At 41.0% G+C, this 21,698-nt stretch overlaps 1 protein-coding gene across 1 annotated transcript in view; it reads left to right on the top strand.

The window, feature by feature from the left end:
* The window catches only part of LOC127576130 (von Willebrand factor A domain-containing protein 3B-like), a 123,762-nt gene that overhangs the window by 87,373 nt on the left and 14,691 nt on the right, over nt 1-21,698 (top strand). Inside the window, exons 22-25 of the mRNA XM_052026517.1 lie at nt 53-194; nt 3,578-3,702; nt 7,288-7,425; nt 15,964-16,061. Of these exons, the coding sequence (XP_051882477.1) occupies nt 53-194; nt 3,578-3,702; nt 7,288-7,425; nt 15,964-16,061 (503 nt within the window). The remainder of the gene's footprint in view (nt 1-52; nt 195-3,577; nt 3,703-7,287; nt 7,426-15,963; nt 16,062-21,698) is intronic.

Raw genomic sequence — 21,698 nt, 5'->3', positions numbered from 1 at the left:
TAAAATTTCTCTTTCTGTCTTAGAAATGTCACTTTGTAATTATCTCTGACAGGAGCTGGGGACCATGACTGATATCAATAGGAACCATGGTCCCTCTGTAAAAAAAGTCGCAAAACAGACCAGGAGAATTTTGGATACCTTTAGAGGGCAGAGGGTAATTGCGAGGTCAGAGGTTGATGGCTTTTATTATCCAGGTAAGTGAACTGTCATGTCTTCTTTGTGCATCTAGGAGGTCCACAGTACATCTATTTCAGAGGCTTAGAGATTACCAAGAGGTACATGATTGCTCAACACTGTTCTTGCATCATGTTAATTTTCTTTATGGCAAGAAATGATGATTAATGTGTTTGTAATGTTGAGATATAAAGCATAAAACATGTCCTTGGTAAAGGACAATTGCTGCCTCAGTAAAGTAGCCAGCATAATCAGAGACCCCACCCACCCCAGACATTCTTTCTTCTCCCCTCTCCCTTCAGACAGAAGATACAAAAGCCTGAAAGCATGTACCACTAGGCTCAAGGTCAGCTTCTATCCCGCTGTTATAAAACTATTGAACGGCTCCCTAGTATGATAAGATGGATTCTTGACCTCACAATCTACCTCATTATGACTTTGCACCTTATTGTTTACCTGCGCTGCACTTTCTCTGCAGCTGTGAAACTTTATCCTGCATTTTGTATTGTTTTACCTTGTACTACCTCGATGCACTGTGTAATGAACGGTATGCAAGACAAGTTTTTCACTGTACCCTGGTACATGTGACAATAATAAACCAATTCCATTTCTTTTAAAGTTTAATGTTATCAACTTGAAATAATCATATAGTTATTTAATTCTGTTCTCTACTTGAAATTCTTACTGTTGAAATCAGAGCTTGTCACTGTGTTGGGCTACTTATGCATCCAGTCCAAACCCGATCCAGTCCAGGGACTTGACATTTTTTTTTCCCTATACTTGACCTATCCCAGCCATCACCGTAAATATAATCTCAGATATGCTTTTGATTTATTTGAGGGTGACAGCAAGATATTTATCAGGAACAGAGGATGTATGAGATAATGACAAGCATGTAATTGACCTGGATGAAGCACTAGCTGGGTTGGTACCGTCTGCCCTGATCTGATCTGAATTTTTTATCACAATATACACATCCAGGTCCTATTCGGCTCAATTCAGGTAACCAGGATCTACACCCCATACATTTCAGGCATATGTTTGCTCACTGCCCCACATTGTTTAGATATTCTTAATATTTATTACAACCTTTCCCAGTGTTCACTACAAAATTTAATTCAATTGCTGATTTCAAATTTGGGCCCCATGCTCCCAGTCACATGCATTAACGTATATCTAAAATAGCACAGTCTTGCTACTAAATCTTGAGAAACTTCACTATGTACCTCCCTGCAGTAAAGAATGCAGCTATTCACTGCAGTTCTTCAGTTTTCTATCCCTTTGCCAATTTTTGTGTCCGTACTGCTCCTGATCCTTTTATTCCAGGAATTTCAATATTCAACTCAAATGGCTTTTCAAATTCCACAAACATGGCATCGATTGCAATCCTAATCAATAAGAAATATTTTATGTGCAAGGAATTTCCATGCTGGGAAAAAAATACAGGAGGAAGTCAGTTGAAACTGTAGAGTTTATAGCCTAGAAGCTATCAAAATGAAGATGTGGGGACTAAAAGCATCGGGCTTAATACATGTCTGTGGAGATGTGACTCCTAGAATAGGTCTCAGTTCCTATCAGAAATTAAATGTGGTACCAACAAAACAGTGGGAGGTAAAATCTACTTTCTGATGCAAACCAAACTATATTTAACGTGAATTTGATTTACACTGGGGGGAAAATCATGTTATTCTGGATGTGTTTTGTTTGCATTCAATATGATTGTTTTCTCTGCCTTCAATATAAATTAAGTTTTTGTTTTCCTTATAAATACCGCTAAGAAATGATACTGTAATGGGGATGTTAGCAGATAAGTGACTGAACATGAGCTTAAATCTCAGTTTATGAGTTAATAATTTTGAGTTAAGTTTTAACAAATCCTAAAATAAAGCTGCTTTCAGTAAAAAAGTGACTGTGAAATTGTCATAAAAACTCAGCTGGTACACTAATGCCCTTGGGATCTACATATGACTTTTGTCCCATACCAACACGAGTTGGCCCAGCAAGCCACACAGCTGCATCAAATCACTACCAAGAACAAGAAGATTGACAGCCCCTTCCTGATAGTGTTGTGGCTGCATTCGTTCATGGCTCCCTAACCCATGTTCTCAGGGTAGCTGGGGATGGGCAGTAATTGTTGGGCTTTTCTATGATGCCCTTATATAGGATGGAGAGAAGAGTACACAAGCCTTATGAATGCCTTTAGTTGGCTGTTGGGGTCTCACTGCCACTTAAGTTGTATCCTCATTCAACAATTTAAAATATTCAAAGTATTTGGTTGGGAGAATGGCACTATATTAAGATAATTCTGCTTTTAATTTTAATTTTGAAGCAAATAATTGTTTTATCAGATTATTTTATGCAATATGATGTAAATTAATATGTATTTAGATCACAGTGATCTTTGGCTCCTTGAGTAATTCAGTTTTATTTGATAAGTGCAAAAGCTAGATTGCATGTTCTCCTTTTTGTTATTTTACCCATCTATGTATGTGTGCTTATAAACACACACACACACACACACACACACACACACACACACACCCACACACACACACACACACACACACACACACACACACCCACACACACCCACACATATATATATGACATTTAACTGCAGTTTTGCACTGTTAGATGGAAGGGTTAATGGCCAAGTTATTAATTACAAAGCTTCTTGTGCCTAAAACTATGTCTGTTTCAGTTCTGGATAAAAATGCCATCAGGGTGCATATTATTTATTAAACATTAAAATTGTTACTTCATAAAATGTAGCTGCTGGGCATTCATATGGTGATAAAGCATTCTAGTTTTCTTACTTTTGAAATTTGGAATGAATTTTTCTTTTAGTGCTGTGACAATGACTTTGAAATGAGCATCAGGCTTTTGAAATAATGTTTTGCATGGTTCTTACTGTGTTGAGACATCAGCCTGCTCATATCATTCTTCTGTTCTCCCTGACTGGAATGTTTTGAAGGAGTAAAAATTACTTCACAATGATGCATATGAAGCTGAATTATCTATATAGCTGTGAAACCATTACTAGTATCCCTCTGCTTTATTGCCTCTAACAGGGTGCAATACAGCATCTGCTTATGGACATAAACCTGTTTGCATAGGATAAATTAAAGTGATTACTTTTCCCAAACATTGCCAACCAATGCAATAATATTAAAAAGCTAGCAAAAGATATTCATCTAGAAAAATATGTACAACACAATGTTGTGAGCAGGCATTCCCTCTCCCCACCAGCCACTCACCTTCCCAATAATGTTCAGCACTTGAGTGGCCCTCAGAACGTGGTCATATATAAAAACTCCTATGAATGTCCATCCGTGCAGCAAATTGATTTTAATATCTGAGAATGATACTCATGTTTTCTTTATTTTGTCTCTGCTGTTCTCAGGGATAATAAACAGGTGTGTTGGCGTCAGAAAAGTATTAATTGATTTCACCAAAGGAGACGCTCAGATTACACCAACTCAGTTCTTAATCCAGATTGGAGGAGCTGCACCTTGTCCCCCATTAAAAGTAAGGGAAATAAACTACAGAGATGGACTTGTTACTAATAAGGAATTTCAAACTAGTGATGTTGGCTGTGCGATATTTTAGTTTTAGTTTTTTTTTAATCCTTGAGCGCTGATGGATAAAATTCTAGGATCATCTAATTACATATTTCTCCAGAGTGCCTACAAGCAAAAACAGCTGCTATCGTGAGTTAATTACTTCTTGGGAAACTGGTAGCAATTTAAAGGGCTGCAGCAGCAGCATTTAAACAGTAGGGCCAGTTTATTAGCTGGAATCTTCAGGGATGAAAGATTTAGGGATTTTTAAATGGTTGGAGGAAGGGATCAGCAGAGCACCATGATGTAATGAGACCTTTGTAGTGAACATTATAAAGGAAGCATGGAGGTGGAGAGTTCTCCTGTTTAACACCGGGCTGCTAACCACACAGTGTATTAAGGATGATGAGCTACACATGATGGCTACCCCAGTCTGGATCTCATTTCTGCCTAGGAGTGGAGGGTGATCTATTCCACATTTACTTTGCCATCAATAGCTTTAGGGTCATGAACTTTGTATAAAACTTTGGTTAGGCTGAACTTGGAGTATTGTGTGCAGTTCTGGCTGCCCCATACAGGAAGGATGTGGAGACTTTGGAGAGGGTGCAGAAGATGCACCTAACCAGGATGCTGCCTGGGTTAGAGGGTATGAGTTATAAGGAGATGCTGAACAAACTTGGATTATTTTCTCTGGAGGAGTGGAGGCTGAGGGGAGATGGTTATAATATTATGAGAGGCATAAATAGGCTAGACAGTCAGGATCTTTTTTCCCAGGGTAGAAATGTCAAATACTAGAGGGCATAGCTTTAAGGTGAGAGGTGGAAAGTTTAAATGGGCTGTGCGGGCCAAGTTTTTTTACACAGAGTGGTAAGTGCCTGCTGCAAGGAGTGGTGGTGGAAGCAGGTATGATGGAGGCATCAAGAAGCTTTTAAATGGGCCCATGAATATGTAGGGGATATGAATCATCTGCAGGCAGAAGGGATTAGTTAAATTTGGTGTTATGCTCAGCACAGACATTGTGGGCTGAAGGGCCTGTTCCTGTGCTGTACTGTTGTATGTCCTGAACTGCCTTAGAGGGAAATTTTCATGACTGCTACCTGGGAGGTAGGCATTCATTTGTGTGATTCTACATTCATTGGGCAAGGCAGATATCCTGCAACCCAGGCAGAGTAAAATCAGAAAGTGCTGGTAATGCACAGCAAATCAGGCAGCGTCTTCGGGGTGCAGTGTTAACATTTCAGGGTCAAACTATCTTCAGAACTGCATCATGCTTGCTGCAGGTCTACTGAATACTGGGTCATGTAGTTTGTAGTGCAACAAAAGTGTGCCCAGAATCCAAAGTACTCCATGGGCAGAGTCACTGGTACACTAGACTCTGCTGTGTGTAAAACATGCGGTGCCCTCAGATTCTGCTGCATATTCCCTTTTGGCAGAATTAATGAAATTGACATCTGCCTGATACATGTGTCAGCTGCGGAGTGACTAACAAAGCTGCTAAGCCTTGTGGCAGCTGGAAGTAATTCAAGGATTCAAGACTGCTGACAGCCACAGGCAATGCCATTCCGATGGAGATCGTTCCTCAGAGATCGATTCCTGACAGTAACTGTCTCTCAAATTCAGTCGAACAAACATTATCTTCATTAATATCAACAGCTTTCAATTACATGGTACTTTCATCATTTGAGAGCACAGCCAAGTCCTAGTTATGCATTCATTTTCTGTCATGTAAGAAGTATTAAAGAACCCGAATGAGAGAGGGTCTTTTAGGTCAGGGCAGCAGGGTATTTAAATTCAGTTAATTAAATAAATCTGGGATTGAAAAGCTCACAGTGTCCATTAAACCATTTGATTGTTGCAAGAATCCATCTGCCTCATTGATATTCTTTGAAGGAGAAAATCTACCATCCTTGGGCAAAACAAAACCAGAGAATACTGGAGGTACCCAGTTGGTCAGGCAGCAGTGGGGAGAGAATCAGGGTTGATATTTGGGTCATGGACCCTTCAATGGAACTCAAAGTGAGAAGACTTGCATGTTAAGTTGCAGAGAGGGTGATAAAGGCAGGGTAGAGATGGAGAGTCCAGAGGGATATCTGTAATAGTGTGCAGTCTAAAGTTGTCCGAATTACTTTAGAAACCAGCAGTTGGAGGCAGAAAAGGAGAAAGAAACAAATTGAAATGAAGAGGTGTGGCCACATGTCACGAGAGGAAAAGAAAAGCAGAGTGGTTACATGAGATCTGATATTAAGTCCTGAGGGCTGTGACGTGACAAAAGGTGTGGTGCTGTTCCTCAAGTTATGTGGGGCATCATTGGAGCAATATATTATGCTAAGAACAGGGAGATCAGTGTGGGAGTGAGGCAGAGAATTAAAGTGACTGGCAAATGGAAGTTCAGGGTCCCCTTGTGGACTGAACAGAGGTGTCCTGCAAAGCCATTGCTCAATTTGGATTTGGTTTCTATAATGGGGATGGGACTGTATCGTGAGTTACCAAATCCAATGAACTAAATTGGAGGAAGTACAAATACATCGCTGCCACACTTAGAAGGACTGTTTGAGTACCTGGATGGTGGGAAGGGAAGAAGCAAAAGGGCAGATGTTGCATCTCATGTATTTGAATTATGGAAGTGCCATTGGTAATGGAAGAGTGGACTTGGGAATCACAGAGGGAATCATCTGTTTAGGATGCTGGAAGTGGAGGGGAAGGGAAGTGGTGTCCAGAGGGGGTGGAATTTATGGAGGATGATCCACTGATTTGGAGGCTCCTGCGGTGGAAGGGGAACCCTATCCGTGTTGCCATCATGACGCATTCTGGGTGGTATGTGACTCCAAACCCACAGCATGGAAATGGCCAAGCACAGTGGTTCCAGCCAATGGACGATGGAAGGGATTCAAAGATTACAGAGGGTCGGTGAGGTTTTAATAATATTGAGGTAATTTAGTTAGCAAATTCATAAAAGAAATAAAAATATATGCACTTCTGTAAAGCTGCTGGTATTCCATAGGAATCCCCTCAACAGTCCCAGTCCCAGATGCTTAAAAGGGACATCATCAGACGTTTATGGGAGGGGGGTGTGTGACTCACCAAGCATGTACAAGTGGGACTTTTGTTCAAAATGGTTGGCTACCTCTTGCCTATTTCAGAGGCGATACATGTTGGCCTTGCCGATGGTGTTCAAATCCCATAAATGAAAAATAAAATAAAATGTAGTTTAATCCCAATGAAATGGGGCTTTTACAAAGTATTTGGTTGTTTGGATCCAATTTGAGACAGGGTCTTTCCACTTTTTTTGATTTTGTTGATTTACATTTGTCGATTAATTTTGCTTCATAACTAAGTTGTAGGTCACAGGACTCTTCTAAACTTTAAATAGTATTGTCCATTAAAAGAAGGAATAACGTATCCTGATGCAGTTGGTTTAGAAGGACGTATAAAAAGGACCTTATTATCATGCTGTACGCGTTTCCTGTTGCCTTTTCCTTTATACATCATCCTATGTCCGTCGACATTAAGATCTACTTGTTAAGGTTAATGGATGCCTTCCATCTATTTGCAGGTGGGAGACTTAGTTTTGGTTCGTAGCAATGCCCAATCAGAAAATGATTGTTATAAGCCTGGTGTGGTCATAGCAACACCAAAGAAACACATGGCTGATGATAAATTTTATACAGTTTTGAAATACAACAATAGAAAGGTGAGTAGTTGGTATTTTTTTAAATTGCTTTCTTCCCTCATAATTTCATATCAGCCAGTATCTTACAAGATAATGAGTATTAGCTAAATTGTATTGATGTACTTTTAGTTACATTTAATTAAGAAATAAAGCATTAAGTCAATGAATTAAATTCAAGGAAGATCATCGACTTTGCTGTGCATTTCCTTCCTTTGCTATTGGCTCTATACCCCTCCTTGGCTATAGTCTCAGGCTGCCAGAAGTTCTGTGTAATGTCTGATTCCAAATTGACCTTCGATTCATATGCCTTCTACTTTGCCAAATTTAGTTTTGTTTAGACTAACTTGCTTGCCCCCCCCACATCCCCCAATTTTAAGCTACTGATGAATCCAGCTAAATCATACATCATGTTAAAATGATGCAATGTTATTCAATCAACTTTCCAACCTGAATGAAAACATAAGCTCAAAAATATTTTAAAAGAACACTTGTAAGAGTAGCACTTTAAACAAATATCACTTCGACTAATGTTCAGTTGGGACTTAGTTGTACAAATGGATTATTAGTAAATGGACTGGAGAATCATCAGTGAGAACTTATCACATATGAGGTGGGTTGAGTAGAAAATAAATATTTTTTCACAAGACAAAAAAAACATCAAAAATATGGAGTTACAGGGATAAATCCAAAAGCTGAAAATAACAGTCAAACTAAAAAGGGAGCCACACATTGGAGCTAACAATACTAAAGATAAGCACCAAGAATGTAGAATGTGCTGTAGGGATCTGATAAAGGAAATATGAAGATCACCAGAGAAGGAAATGGAACTTCTGTAAGCATGCAGAAAGTTATAAGAATAGTTAAGGATAGGGGAAGACCATTCGGAACTGACTAAGGGAAGCTAGATGAGGCAAGTGAGAGATAATGGAGAGGGAATACGTATCAATTTCTACATGTTCTGGAGGAACTAAGAATGTGTAGAAGAAGGGGTTTATAGAGCAACTGTTGGAGATAACATGAATGTTTCATTGTTGCTTCAACGTAAACATGAAGCTTTTGGACTAAGCAAGTAATCCATCCTTTGTTTAAACATGGAGAGAAGGATAAACTGTTCAACTGTAGACCAATTTATCTGATATCTACTTCAAACAAACATTTAGACATTATTTAAAATAAAATTTGTGAGTTAGAAATAAAATGCTTTATCAATAGAAGATTAACACATTTGACAGAGACTTTTGAAGTGATAACTAATAAAATAAAGGGATTATGCTTTTATAGTTAGTCATGGCTAGAATTAACTCCTGCCTGAGCAAGGACCTGGATCTGCTGCAATTCACCTACTGCCACAATAGGTCTACAGTGGACCAAATCTCACTGGCTCGCCACTCTGCTTTGGAGCACCTAGATAATAGCAAAACATATGTCAGGCTGCTGTTTATCAATTACAGCTCAGTGTTCAATACCACCATCAGTATTAGTCACCTAGCTTTTAAACCTGGGCCTTTGTACCTTCCTCATCAGGAGACCACAGTCAGTATGGATCGGTGATAACATCTCCTCCTCAGTGACATTCAACAGAGGTGCACCTCAAGGATGCATGCTTAGCCTACTACTCAACTCTACACTCATGACTGTGTGGCTAAACACAGCTCAAACACCATTTATAAATTTGCAGATGACACCACTGTTGTTGGTAAAATCTCAGATGGCAACAACGAGGCGTACGGGAGTGAGATCAGTTGGTTGTCTGGTGAAGTCAGGAAAGCATGCACCAGTCCTCACTGAGGGGTCAGCGGTGGAAAGGGTGAACAGCTTTAAGTTCCTGGACGTCAACATCTCCGAGGATCTGTTGTAGGCCCAACATATTGATGCAATCATGAAGAAGGCATGCCAGCGGCTCTACTTCGTTAGGTGTTTGAGGAGATTTGGTGTGTCAACAAAGACTCTCACAAATTTCTATAGATGTGCACTAGAGAGCATTCTGACTGGTTGCATCACCACCTGGTATGGAGGCTCTAATGTGCAGGATCACAAGAGGCTGCAGAGGGTTGTAGATTCAGCCAGCTCCATCACAGGCACAACCCTTCCCACTATCAAGGAAATCTTCAAGAGGCAGTGCCTCAAGAAGGTGGCATCCATTAAGGACCCTCACCATCCGGGACATGCCCTCTTCTTGTTACTAAGATCAGGGAGAACGTACAGGAGCCTGAAGACCCACACTCAAAATTCAGGAGCAGCTTCTTCCCCTCTGCCATCAGATTTCTGAATGGTCCATGAACCCATGAACACTACCTCATTGTTCCTTTTTTTTTGCACTATTTATTTATTTTGTAGCTTATAGTAATTTTATGTCTTTGCACTGTACTACTGCCACAAAACAACAAATTTCACATCATATAAGACTGATAATAAACCTGTTTCTGATTTTTTTTTTAAATTGTTAAGTAAAGTATCTTCCAAGAAGCTTTTTAGAAAATTCAGGTGTATAGTATGAGGAAAATAGTGGAAAGTTGTTGAAATACAATAAATAAGTTGGAAAAATTCATCTGGCTGCAATGTTGAGGTATTGGAAAAGCTGTCACAGAGGCTAGTTCTGAGTCTGGCTTTGTTTGCTATGTTTATATCTTCTAGCCTTTAGTGCAGGGTACAGAATCTTAAAATATATTGATCTCAGAAAAGTAGGAGATTTTGTAAATTCGTTCATTTGTAGGTGTTACAACACTTACTCTTCACTTGTAATTGATCCTGACAAAATGGTGATGAGCTTCTTGTACCTCTCCAATCCATGTAGTGTTAAGGATTGAGCTTCAGGAATAAAACCAGAAGCTGTTGCGAACGCTCAGCAGGTCAGGCAGCATCTGTGAAAAGAGAAATAAGAGTTAAGCGTTCAATCCAAATGTTTGAAGTTCAAGGATTTCAGTAATGATATCTCAATCTATTATATCACTGGCCATCTTATGTGACACTATTTGAGTGCAGACAGTATTAACATGGGCTAGATTTTTGTCTTCATCAGCTCAGTGATAACTTGAAGAAAACCTTTATATAATCCACTGGTCTTTTTTCTTAAATGTACCCTACATATTATTACTAGGCATGGAATTTTCTAAGAAATTAAATCAACACACATTAGAATTATTTGAATTGTATCTCATCAATCATGGTTGTAGAAGGAAACTTAAATCTGCTAGCTGGCCTGAAGTGAGCTTTGGTGAATAGAAGGCTTAACATATTTTCAAGGTATTGGCATTATTTTGTACTTAGAATGGTGGAAAGAGCAGAAAATATTCTGCCACTGATGGTTATGGCTCCCTTATAGATCTTGCTTCTTGAAAGGTGAATATATTTCTCCATTTCAAACTTAAAAATAAATTTTCAGAAAATTAAATTGGTTGCTATTGGATAAACTGCATGAAAGTTTGGAGTCTATCGCTGTGTTTATTGCTATGGTAATACTACTGAGCTAATGAAGCTTTTCTTATCAAAGCACGGACTTGGTTTGATCATACATCACAATAATGTAAAATAGGGATTCAGTTCTATCAGTAGAACATTGTCACATTAAAGTTTAAAATTAGATCACTAAAGCAGATGTTGAATAAACAAAATAAATCATGGATGGAGCTGACTGTGCAGGCTATCTCAGATATGAGCTAAAGCTTTAATAACATTAAAACTGACAGCTTTGATCTCAGGGGCTGCAAGTTTATTTTATCCCGTGGAGATTTGTGCTTATCTGTCCACCTCAAATGCCGTCAACAAAAATATCTGTACTTTTTTCCCTGGCCCCCAGCGGTATTAGTTCTACTTAGCTTGGTGATAGCGACCATAATATTCCTGCAAAATTATTAATCACTCTTCATCTTACATGATTGCTGTTTTTTGAGGAAACATTTTAGGAAAATTGACTTTGTCACATTTTGTGCAATGTTGACTGTAGTGCAGTCAAATCATCAAAGGCTAGAGATTGGATCTCATCTTTTCTCCAGTTTTACACGTTGAATGGCATCTAAGAGTCCAATGTGATGATGCTACTTATTCCCTGCTGAAGGTGCATTTGGCCTCCATTGTATTCCAAATATAAATACATAATGATTAAAAGAATGGTGAAAATAGCAAGAAGTACATCCTGTCTAAATTAGGCAAAGATTCAAATAAAGTAAATCTTTAGCTCCCATGTAGGTATATGGTCAAACTAATAGCGGTGTTTAAATAAAGAAATAACTTGTTAAGATTCTTCATTGTCATATTCTGCAAATTTCATACTTGCTTGTAGAGGGGGAATCCAGGAAATCATGCCAAGTTTTTATTTGCTGAGGGAATGGTTGGTTTTGTATTTTTCCAGTGGACTCTGCACTATTACCGTTGCTGACCTTGTCACTCAGTAAATTCAACATGTAACAGGAAATACCAAACCAGTGCAGGGTCTCTGAGTTCTGTATATTAGCATTCTCAACAAAACTAACTGGTGTCCTTGCACTTGGAGGTGTCACATAACATCTAGAGTCATGGAGTCATAGAGACATAAGAGCATGGAAATAGACACTTCAGCTCACTGAGTCTGTGCCAATCATTAATCACCCATTTGCACTAATCCTACAGTAATCTCTCTCCCTGTCCTTTTTTCATTGGTGAGACCACACTTGGAGTATTGTGTGCAGTTCTGGTCGCTGAGCTACAGGAAGGATGTTATTAAGCTAGAAAGGGTGCAGAAAAGATTCACAAGGATATAAACAGGATTGGAGGGCTTGAAGTATAAGGATAGGCTGGAACGTTTTTCCCTGGAATGTAGGGTGCTGAGGGGTGACCTTAGGGAGGGATATAAAATCATGAGGGGAGTAGATAATGTTCACAGTTTTTATCCCAGCACAGGGGAATCTAAAACTAGAGGACACAGGTTTAAGGTGAGAGGGGAACGATTTAAAAGCGACCTGAGGGGCAACTTTTTCACATAGAGGGTGGTGTGTATATGGAACCAGTTACCAGTGGAAGTGTTGGAGGCGGGTACAACTACAATGTTTAGAAGACATTTAGGCAGATGTATGGATAGGAAAAGTTTAGCGGGATATGGGTCAAATGTGGAGAAATGGGACTAGCTCAGGTAGACAACTTGGTTGGCATGGACGAGCTAGAATGAAGGGCCTGTTTCCATGCTGTATATCTCTGACTCTAGTGTCTATTCTGGAGTGTTTTCTCCTCGATTCCCTTGGACGTCAGCGTTGCCAGGGCTCCTTGTTATCACACTTGGTCAAATGCTGCCTTGGTGTGAAGGGTGGGTCACTCTTACATACTTCTGAAATCCAGCTCTTTGGTTCTTGTTTGGACCAAGGATATGATGAGGTCTGGAGTGGAATGGTCCTGCTGAAACCCAAACTGTGCTTCAATAAGCAGATTATTAGTGAGTAATTGCTGCTGGATACCACTGTTGATGACACCTTCCATCACTTTTCTGATGAAGGAAATATAGACTGATTGGCCAGTGATTGTTGGATTGGATTTGTCCTGGTTTTGTGGACAGGACTTAACTGGGCAATATACAACAATGTGGGTGGATGCCATGGGGTACTGGAACACCTTGGAGTGTAAGCCTTCAGTACTACACCTGGGTGGTCCAAGTGTTGAAGTGGGCCTGTTATGTGAGATAATTGACCTTACAATATTGCATGTTGGCCAGGAGGAGAGGGAGCAGGGTGCTTCCAGTAAGCAAACCAAGGAGACTTGTTGCCCTCTTCCTTCTACTTATAGAACCTCTGATGTCTGTTTTAGCTCCCTCCAACCACCACCCTATTTCCAGTTCCCTCTCCAATGTTCCTAGATTACCATTCCCTATACCTGTTCCTGACTGACTTCTGCTCCTCTCTCTGGCCACCTTCATGCCTGAGAGCTGGCCCGTGAATATCCGGGGCTGGGAAAACCATGCAGGAAGTTTCAAAGCCTTGCTGTGGAAATCAGTTGGAATTCCAGGTACCTGTTCTTCCAGGTCTCACCCCACTTGCCTGCCACACAACTTCTCCAATGTTGCTTTCCTGTTTCACAGTTAAAATTAGGACTAATTAATCAAAGGACCTGAATTGTGTCAAAGACTTTCAGTAATGGATTTATTTTTAAATACAAAATCCTAGGTGTTCTACTGCATTGTTAAGAGTGCACCATGTAGTAGTTGCATTTTAGCTGTGGCTCTCAGATGTTTCAGTATTAGATGTTCCTCTGTGGGTGAGAGAAAGTGCAGCACTGGGGACCTATGCTGGACCCAGGAGTTGGAGTAGAGCAGGGGGGGAGATCACCAACTGGAGATCCAGTTATAGCCTGTGTAGAACATCAGTGGAGCAGGGAAAGGCATTTGGGGTGGGGAAGAGATCTGCAATCGTTGTAGAATTGGGGCCTGACTTTGGTGGTTTGGCTGTTGGTGGCCTGTTTGGGATTATGGTGGTGTGGGAGTTCAGATGACTGGCTATGGGAGATTGGGACCTCCATCGTTGAATCCAGGGAGTCAGCAACTGCAGGATTTGAGAAGGGAGTAGCAGGGCCTGGGGAGGTCAGAGAATCATGAGGGTGGGACCAAATGTTGGGGTGGGACCAAACGTTGGGGTGGGTTGGTATCTTGTTGTGTTGGGGAAGGGGTAACTGACAAAATAGGACTTACCTTAGGGGGAATCACAGTGTGGCTCCATGCTGTTGAAACCTACTTGTTCCAAGTGTGATTGAAGGTGGACAAAGTGATCTAATTTTCCTTGCAATGGAAAGGCATGGTAGTGTAGCGGTTAGCATAATGCTATTACAGCGCCAGCGACCCGGGTTCAATTCCGGCCGCTGGCTGTAAGGAGTTTGTACGTTCTCCCCGTGTCTGCGTGGGTTTCCTCCCACATTCCAAAGATGTACGGGTTAGGAAGTTGTGGGCATGCTATGTTGGTGCCGGAAGCGTGGCGACACTTGCAGGCTTCCCCCAGAACACTCTACGCAAAAAGTTGTATTTCACTGTGTGTTTCGATGTACATGTGACTAATAAAGATATCTTATCTTATGATACCACTTGATATGTGCCTGACACCAAAATTACAACCCACAAGGGAAGTTCACACTTGAATCTTCAGAAAGATAGCTAAAATCAGAAATGATTGATATCATTTTTCATTACAGAAAATACCCATTTTCAATAGAGTTACACTGAAATAAATGGTGCAAATTGAATGGAGGTCTAGGCAAATCATTCGTAGAGTTTTAAATTGGAGTTACTGTTCAGGATAAAACAATGTTTTTGGTATTTGAGCACACCTTTACTTTTTTAAATAATGGGATGAAGCAAAAGCAACATTTGGAATATAATTTTTTTGCTCTTGGGTCAGATGGGAAGGTGAATTATAAGATTACATTTCTTTGTGACTGATATTTCATCCCTCTTATTTAGATAATGGTTGTCTTCAGATGTGACAGCTGTAACCTGCTTCCAGATGGCATTAACACTAAGGGGCAACTCGGTTACTATATCCACAGGTGGAATACCACAAAACTAATCCCGTCTAACCATTTGTTATGCTAAAAGGGAATATAACAGTCTTCTAATTAGAGTTGATATCCTCCGATTGACCTGCATGTGTTGGTTGGCTGATTAGTAAACAGACTGCGATTTCGAGAGTACATTGCTTAATCTGTGCAGGAAACCTTATCATCAAAGCATGCTAATTATACACATTTTATATGTAAGTACTTGGGAAGATATTTAAAAGACTCGCTTTACAGAGAAATGCTGCCAATGCCTTTCAAGTTTACCAAATTACAATGAGGTTGCTGTTTTTAGACCGAGTTTAATGACACAAAAAAACACAATAATTGTGATTGTCAAATTCCTACAGATGGTATTTTATCCTTTCATCTGCACGGAAGCTTTTTCTTAATTCCTTATCAGAATTCCTTATCGGAATTCCTTATCCTTTTTTAACTCCTTATCAGGTAGGTTAAACCGCTACTGTAAATTACCCATTAGTGTCAGTGGATGGCAAAAAGAATCACAAGGGAATGGATGGGATGTGAGAGGGAGAGAGAGAATAAGTTACAGGAAATAAGAGGGAGAAGCTGGGAACTGGTGTGCTGAATGGCTTGTTCTGTAATAATTGAGTTAAGCATTGTTCATACAGTAGGGAGTGAGAGAATCAGTAATTCTGAAAAAAATAATTTGTAATGCAATTATATTTTTGAAGGAAGCATTGAGAGGGTGGTGTCCACCTGTCCAAAGACACATTACTGCCCCATCTGTTGCCTGCTTTCCTTAAGACATTGCAGAGTCATGTATATATTTACCATATTTGTGCCTGCATTTGGTTATGGGAGCCAATGGTTGTAAGCATATCGAAGCTGCATTTTTAAGCATTAAATTCAGAATTCATAGATGAGAAATAATGGTTTAAAAACCATTTCTGTAAATCTATTTTGATCTTGTTTGCTAAGAAAACTTACTTTTAAAATCTGGCATAATTAAATTCATCCCCAAGTTCAGAATTGTTTGTTACGTAGTTAGTTGTCTGTGGAATTGAATCTAAATGTTGTGGTTTGCTTTGGCAGGAACATTCATTCCGTAATGGACTGATTAAAATCAGCTCAACTCAATATTCCTTCATCAGTCGTTACATAAGAGAGGCTCAGATGACAGATCACACCATGTGAGTAGCACTAATTTACACTGTCCCTACATGTCATTTGCAGCTAGCATTAATCTCCCAGTATCTTGAAGTGACCTGTTTATCCAACCAGATGTCTATAAGATGTGATCTTAATATCAGAAAAGCTGCCATTGGAAAAGATTTTTGTTCTGCTTTTACAAGGCAGAAGATTTAATGATTTCTAACTCTTATAACTTCTGGAAATTTATGTTGAAATTATTGGATATATTTATAGGCAGGAGAGATTTTACCCTCAAATGGGGTTGTCATGTAAAAATCCAAATTTTACCCCAACCAACCCATCTCTGGTATTAGTGGAGAAAATTCTGAGGTGAGATTCATCCAAGAGAAGACTATAATGAGAAAATGTGGCTCAAAATTAGTGTTTTAAATGTAACTCCAACCAGTTTGATTTCCTGGGTCCAGTGAAATCTGTTAGCCAAAGGGAGGTGAAGAATGTTGGATCTAGGAGATAAGTACCTTTCCCCTTTCCTGCTGGATCAGTTGATCAGCTTCACTCTACCACAGCCTCCTACCAGGCGCGGTAGTGTAGCAGTTAGCATAACACTTTACAGCGCCAGCGACCCAGGTTCAATTCCAGTCACTATCTGTAAGGAGTTTGTACGTTCTCCCCGTGTCTGCATGGGTTTCCTCCAGGTGCTCTGGTTCCTTCCTCCAAAGGTGTACAGCTTAGGAAGTTGTGGGCATGCTATGTTGGCACCGGAAGTGTGGTGACACTTGCGGGCTGCCCCCAGAACACTCTACGCAAAGATGCATTTCACTGTGTGTTTCAATGTACATGTGACTAATAAAGATATCTTATCAAATCAGGCAATAGGTGAGAATTTTAGTGTTCACTCTATGCTTCATCTGCTCCTCTATCCTTCAACATCTTCCATCTCTGCACGGCCCTCATGGAAACGGACCAGGGGCTGGTTGCTGGAGCAGGAGTCGGACCCAAGTACAAGTACAAGCAGTGAGGACACTGACCAGAAGCAGGGTGGAGGGTTTTCTTTGTTAAATGTACAGACTTGGTACCAGTGCTGACTGTGGTTCGACCGCAGTATGTTCCTGAGACATGAGTGGGGAATGTGTGGCTTTCTGGACAAGCCTGTCCAGCCAGGAACTAAATCCGAGACAGACAAAGGCCTTAGATGTTTGGGTACTTTTCCATCAGGACCCACGTTGTCCTTGTGCCAATCCCATTCACACTCCAGCCAGATGCCCAGGCAATGATTCCTGCCTGGATTTGCCAAGGGTCCAACTAACATTAGGGGTATTGGAGCAACACACAGAATGCTGGAGGACCTCAGCGGGTCAGGCAGCATCCATGGAGGGAAATGAATCTTTCTTGTGTCTAACATTAGGGATATTACCAAGTGAACATGGAAATTATTTAATAGGAACTTGAGAGGCAACTCTTTTACACAGAAGGTGGTACGTATGTGGAATGAGCTGTTAGAGGAAGTGGTTGAGGCAGGCACAGTAACAATATTTGGACAAGTATATGGATAGGAAAGGTTTGGAAGGTAATGGGCCAAACACGAGAAATTGGACTAGCTTAGATGGGCATCTTCATTGTGTTACGTACCGGCAACAATAGAAACACAACGAGCCATGTATAAATGTTAGAATCTATTTATTAATAACCACTTGTAATAATAAGAGAAAATAAAAACATTATATATCAAACATTCACCCCAAAATAAACCCGAAGTGTGTGTGTGTGTGGCAAGTTCCCAAATCCCAAGTCTAGGAATAGTTCTCACAGTTCAGTTCAGCAAGTCATGAAGCAATACGATGAGCAAAGGCTTCTGAAAACCACAGTAGAACGTAGAGAGAATTTACGAAATCCACAAGTTCCACGATGGAACCCATACGACACCTCAATCACTGAAGGTCTCCATCCATTGCTTTGTTCCGAAGTATCTACCACACCGAGGGCACTCGATATGTAGCCACCCACAGATATACCTGCTTTCCAGTACAGGTTAACGATAAAGTGGACTCCACAGATTGCTCCAAAAATCCATACATGGATTGTATAGTGACAGTCAAAACTATTGTCCTTCATCCATTGATACAGAGACCGGCAGTCAGTGCCACCAACTCTCTCTCTCTCTCTGTCTCTCTCTCTCTCTCTGTCTCTCTCTGTCTGTCTGTCTGTCTGTCTGTCTGTCTGTCTGTCTCTCTCTCCCTTCGTCTCTCTGTGCAACTGCCAGTACGCTCCAGTTATAGTCTTCTTTTTCACTTGCAGTAGTCAGATAAAACCAAACACACACGACTACACTACTGTCCAGGTGCCTTAAAGGGACACTCACCAAGTAGCAACCTGGCTCGTAACAGTTGGCATGGACGCGTTTCCATGATGTATGACTCCATGAAATCTCTCCATGAGTCTAATGAAATGTGGAGAGATTTCATGAGATGAGAATGCCAGTCCAACTCCCACTACAGAGTTACTGTTCTTTGACACGCAGATCCTTTCACTCTCCCATCACCCCAATTATGTGTAATGTCTTTCACTGACCCTGACTCCATACAGCATAGACCGAGCTGCTTCTTCTTTTTAGATAATCCCTTGGGGTCATAAATTAGGAGCAGTCGCTCCCTCAAGCAGTTGGTCCCTCAAGCCTACCATTTAATAAGACCCTAGCTGATGTTATTGTAACCTTAACTCCATTTTCCTGTTTACCACTGGTAACCTTCTCCACTTGTCAAGTATCTGTTTATCACGCCTTTAGAATAATCGAAAGACTCTGCTTCCAAACTGCATTTCAAAGACTCACAATCCTCTGAGAGAAACATTTTTACTGCGTCTCCATCTGAAATGGGTGACTGTTCCTTTTAAACAGTGATACCTAGCTCTAGTTTCTAGATTCCTCCCACAAGAGGAATCCTCTGGACGAGACCAGACCCTCTGGATTTTGTACATTTCAATCAAGTCCCCTCTTGCGCTTCTGAACTCAAGCGGATACAAACATAGTCCGTCGAACCTTTCCTCATATGGCAGCTCATCTATTCCAGGTATTAATCTACTAAACCTCCTTAGAGCTTCTTACAACATATTAACATCCTCTTTAAATAAGGAGACCAATACTATATGTGGTGGCGTTACCTATGCTTGCAGCATAGCCTTCCCACTTTTATATTCAATTCCCCTACCAATAAATGATAATGTTTATGTTAGCTTTCCTAATTACTTGCTGTATTGCATGTCCTTTCACAAAACATATAAGAACATAGAACATTACAGCACAGTACAGGCCCCTCAGCCCACAATGTTGTGCCAACATTTTATCCTGCTCTAACATCTTATCTAACCCTTCCCTCCCACATAGCCCTCCATTTCTCTATCATTCATGTGGCTATCTAAGAGTCTCTTAAATATCCTTAAATAAGAGGGAACCTAAAACCCTCTACCTGCAATCTCTGACCATCTAGACAATTTTTTTTCACTTTTGTGCCAAAACAGACAATTTCACATTTTCCCACATTCTGCTGCATTTTCCAGGTGTCTGCCCACTTACCTCACCCCTACCTATTTTGTAACCTTTTGTTTTGCCCCCTTCACAACTTACTTTCCTGCATAACTTTTTGTCACTTGCAAATTTAGCAACCTTACCTTTGGTGCCTTAATCCAAGTCATTTACATAAATTAAATTGTAACTGAAGTTCCAGCACCAGTCCCTGCAACACACCACCCATTATGGTTGAGGAAATTTAGTTTCTCATCCTGTCTTTTCCACCTCATTTCACCAATGGTATCACTTCCCCATACCTGCACTACCTCACTAAACCAATGGTATCACTTCCCCATACCTGCACTACCTCACTGAACCAATGGTGTCTCTTCCCCATACCTGCACTACCTCACTGAACCAATGGCGTCTCTTCCCCATACCTACACTACCTCACTGCACCAATGGTATCACTTCGCCATACCTGCACTACCTCACTGAACAGATGGCGTCTCTTTCCCATATCTACACTACCTCACTGCACCAATGGTATCACTTCGCCATACCTGCACTACCTCACTGAACAGATGGCATCTCTTCCCCATACCTGCACTACGTCACTGCACCAATGGTATCTCTTCCGCATACCTGCATTACCTCACTGCACCAATGGCATCTCATAGAACATAGAACATAGAAAAGTACAGCACAATACAGGCCCTTCAGCCCACAATGTTGTGCTGACCTCGATGGGGAAATCTCTTCCCCACACCTGCACTACCTCACTGAACCGATGGTATGTCTTCCTCATACCTGCACTACCTCACTGCACCAATGATGTCTCTTCCCCATACCTGCACTACCTCACTGCACCAATGATGTCTCTTCCCCATACCTGCATTACTTCACTGCACCAATGATGTCTCTTCCCCATACCTGCACTACTTCACTGCACCAATGATGTCTCTTCCCCATACCTGCACTACCTCACTGCACCAATGGTATCTCTTCCCCATACCTGCACTACCTCACTGAACCGATGGTGTTTCTTCCCTATTCGTGCACAGTTTCACGGCACCAAAGAGTTCTCTTCCCATTCCCTATACTACCATACTCCACCAATGGCATCACTTTCCGATCCCCGCATTGCCCCATTGCATCACTTCCCAATCCCTGTCCTGTCATAATCCACCAATGGCACTGCTTCCTCATCCCTGCACTGCCCCATTACATCAATGATATCTCTTCCCAGTTCCTGTGCTGCCATACTTAACCAGTGGTGGCTCTTCCTCATCCCTGCAATGCCTCACTGCACCTATGGTGTCCTTTCCCAATCCCTACTCTACCACTGGAACCCCCAATTCTTGGCTCTCTCCTATCCCTCACAAAAATGCTGCCCTTCAGTGACATCATTCAAAGAAGTGGCATAAAGTTCATATCAGCTCATAGAGTCATAGAGTTATACTGCATGGAAACAGGCCCCTTCACCCCAACTTGTCCATGCTGACCAAGATGTCTATTTGAGCTAGTCCCATCTGCCAGCGTTTAGCCCATATCCTTCTAAACCTTTTCCATGTATATGTCCCAATTCTTTTAAACATTGTAACTGTACCCGCCTCTACCACTTCGTCCGGCAGCTCATTCCTTATACCCGCCCACCCTCTCTGTGAAAAAATTACCCCTAAGGTTCCTTTTAAATCATTCCCCTCTCACCTGAAATCTATGTCCTCTTAGATTCGTCTACTCTGGAGAAAAAGAGTGTGACCATCGATCTTATCTATGCCCCTGATGATTTTATATACCTCTATAAAGTTACTCCTTGGCCTCCTATTCTCCAGGGAACAAGGTCCTAACCTTTCCAGCCTCTCTCTATAACTCAAGCCTTCCTGTCCCAGTGACATCCTCGTGAACACTTAGCACATCTTTCCACAGCCTCACTCAATCCCTTTATTGCCTTGGCCTTATCAGCCTGCTTGTCTGATACACGGTCTTTGATGAGCGTCATTTCCTCTAGTTAAACAATGGCATGTCTTTAACCCTCCTCCCATTTCCCCCCATCAACCACATTACAGTTCTGCTCCCCTCACCACAGATCATATTCCATGCTTTGATCACTGTTTCAAGTTAAAACTTGCAACACACATTTGGTATCCTATTTGATCTTGAGCTAAGTTTC

This window comes from Pristis pectinata, chromosome 11 (genome assembly GCF_009764475.1).
Source record: "Pristis pectinata isolate sPriPec2 chromosome 11, sPriPec2.1.pri, whole genome shotgun sequence".
In the NCBI taxonomy this organism is placed as follows: domain Eukaryota; kingdom Metazoa; phylum Chordata; class Chondrichthyes; order Rhinopristiformes; family Pristidae; genus Pristis; species Pristis pectinata.
This window is presented reverse-complemented; position numbering and strand designations above follow the sequence as displayed.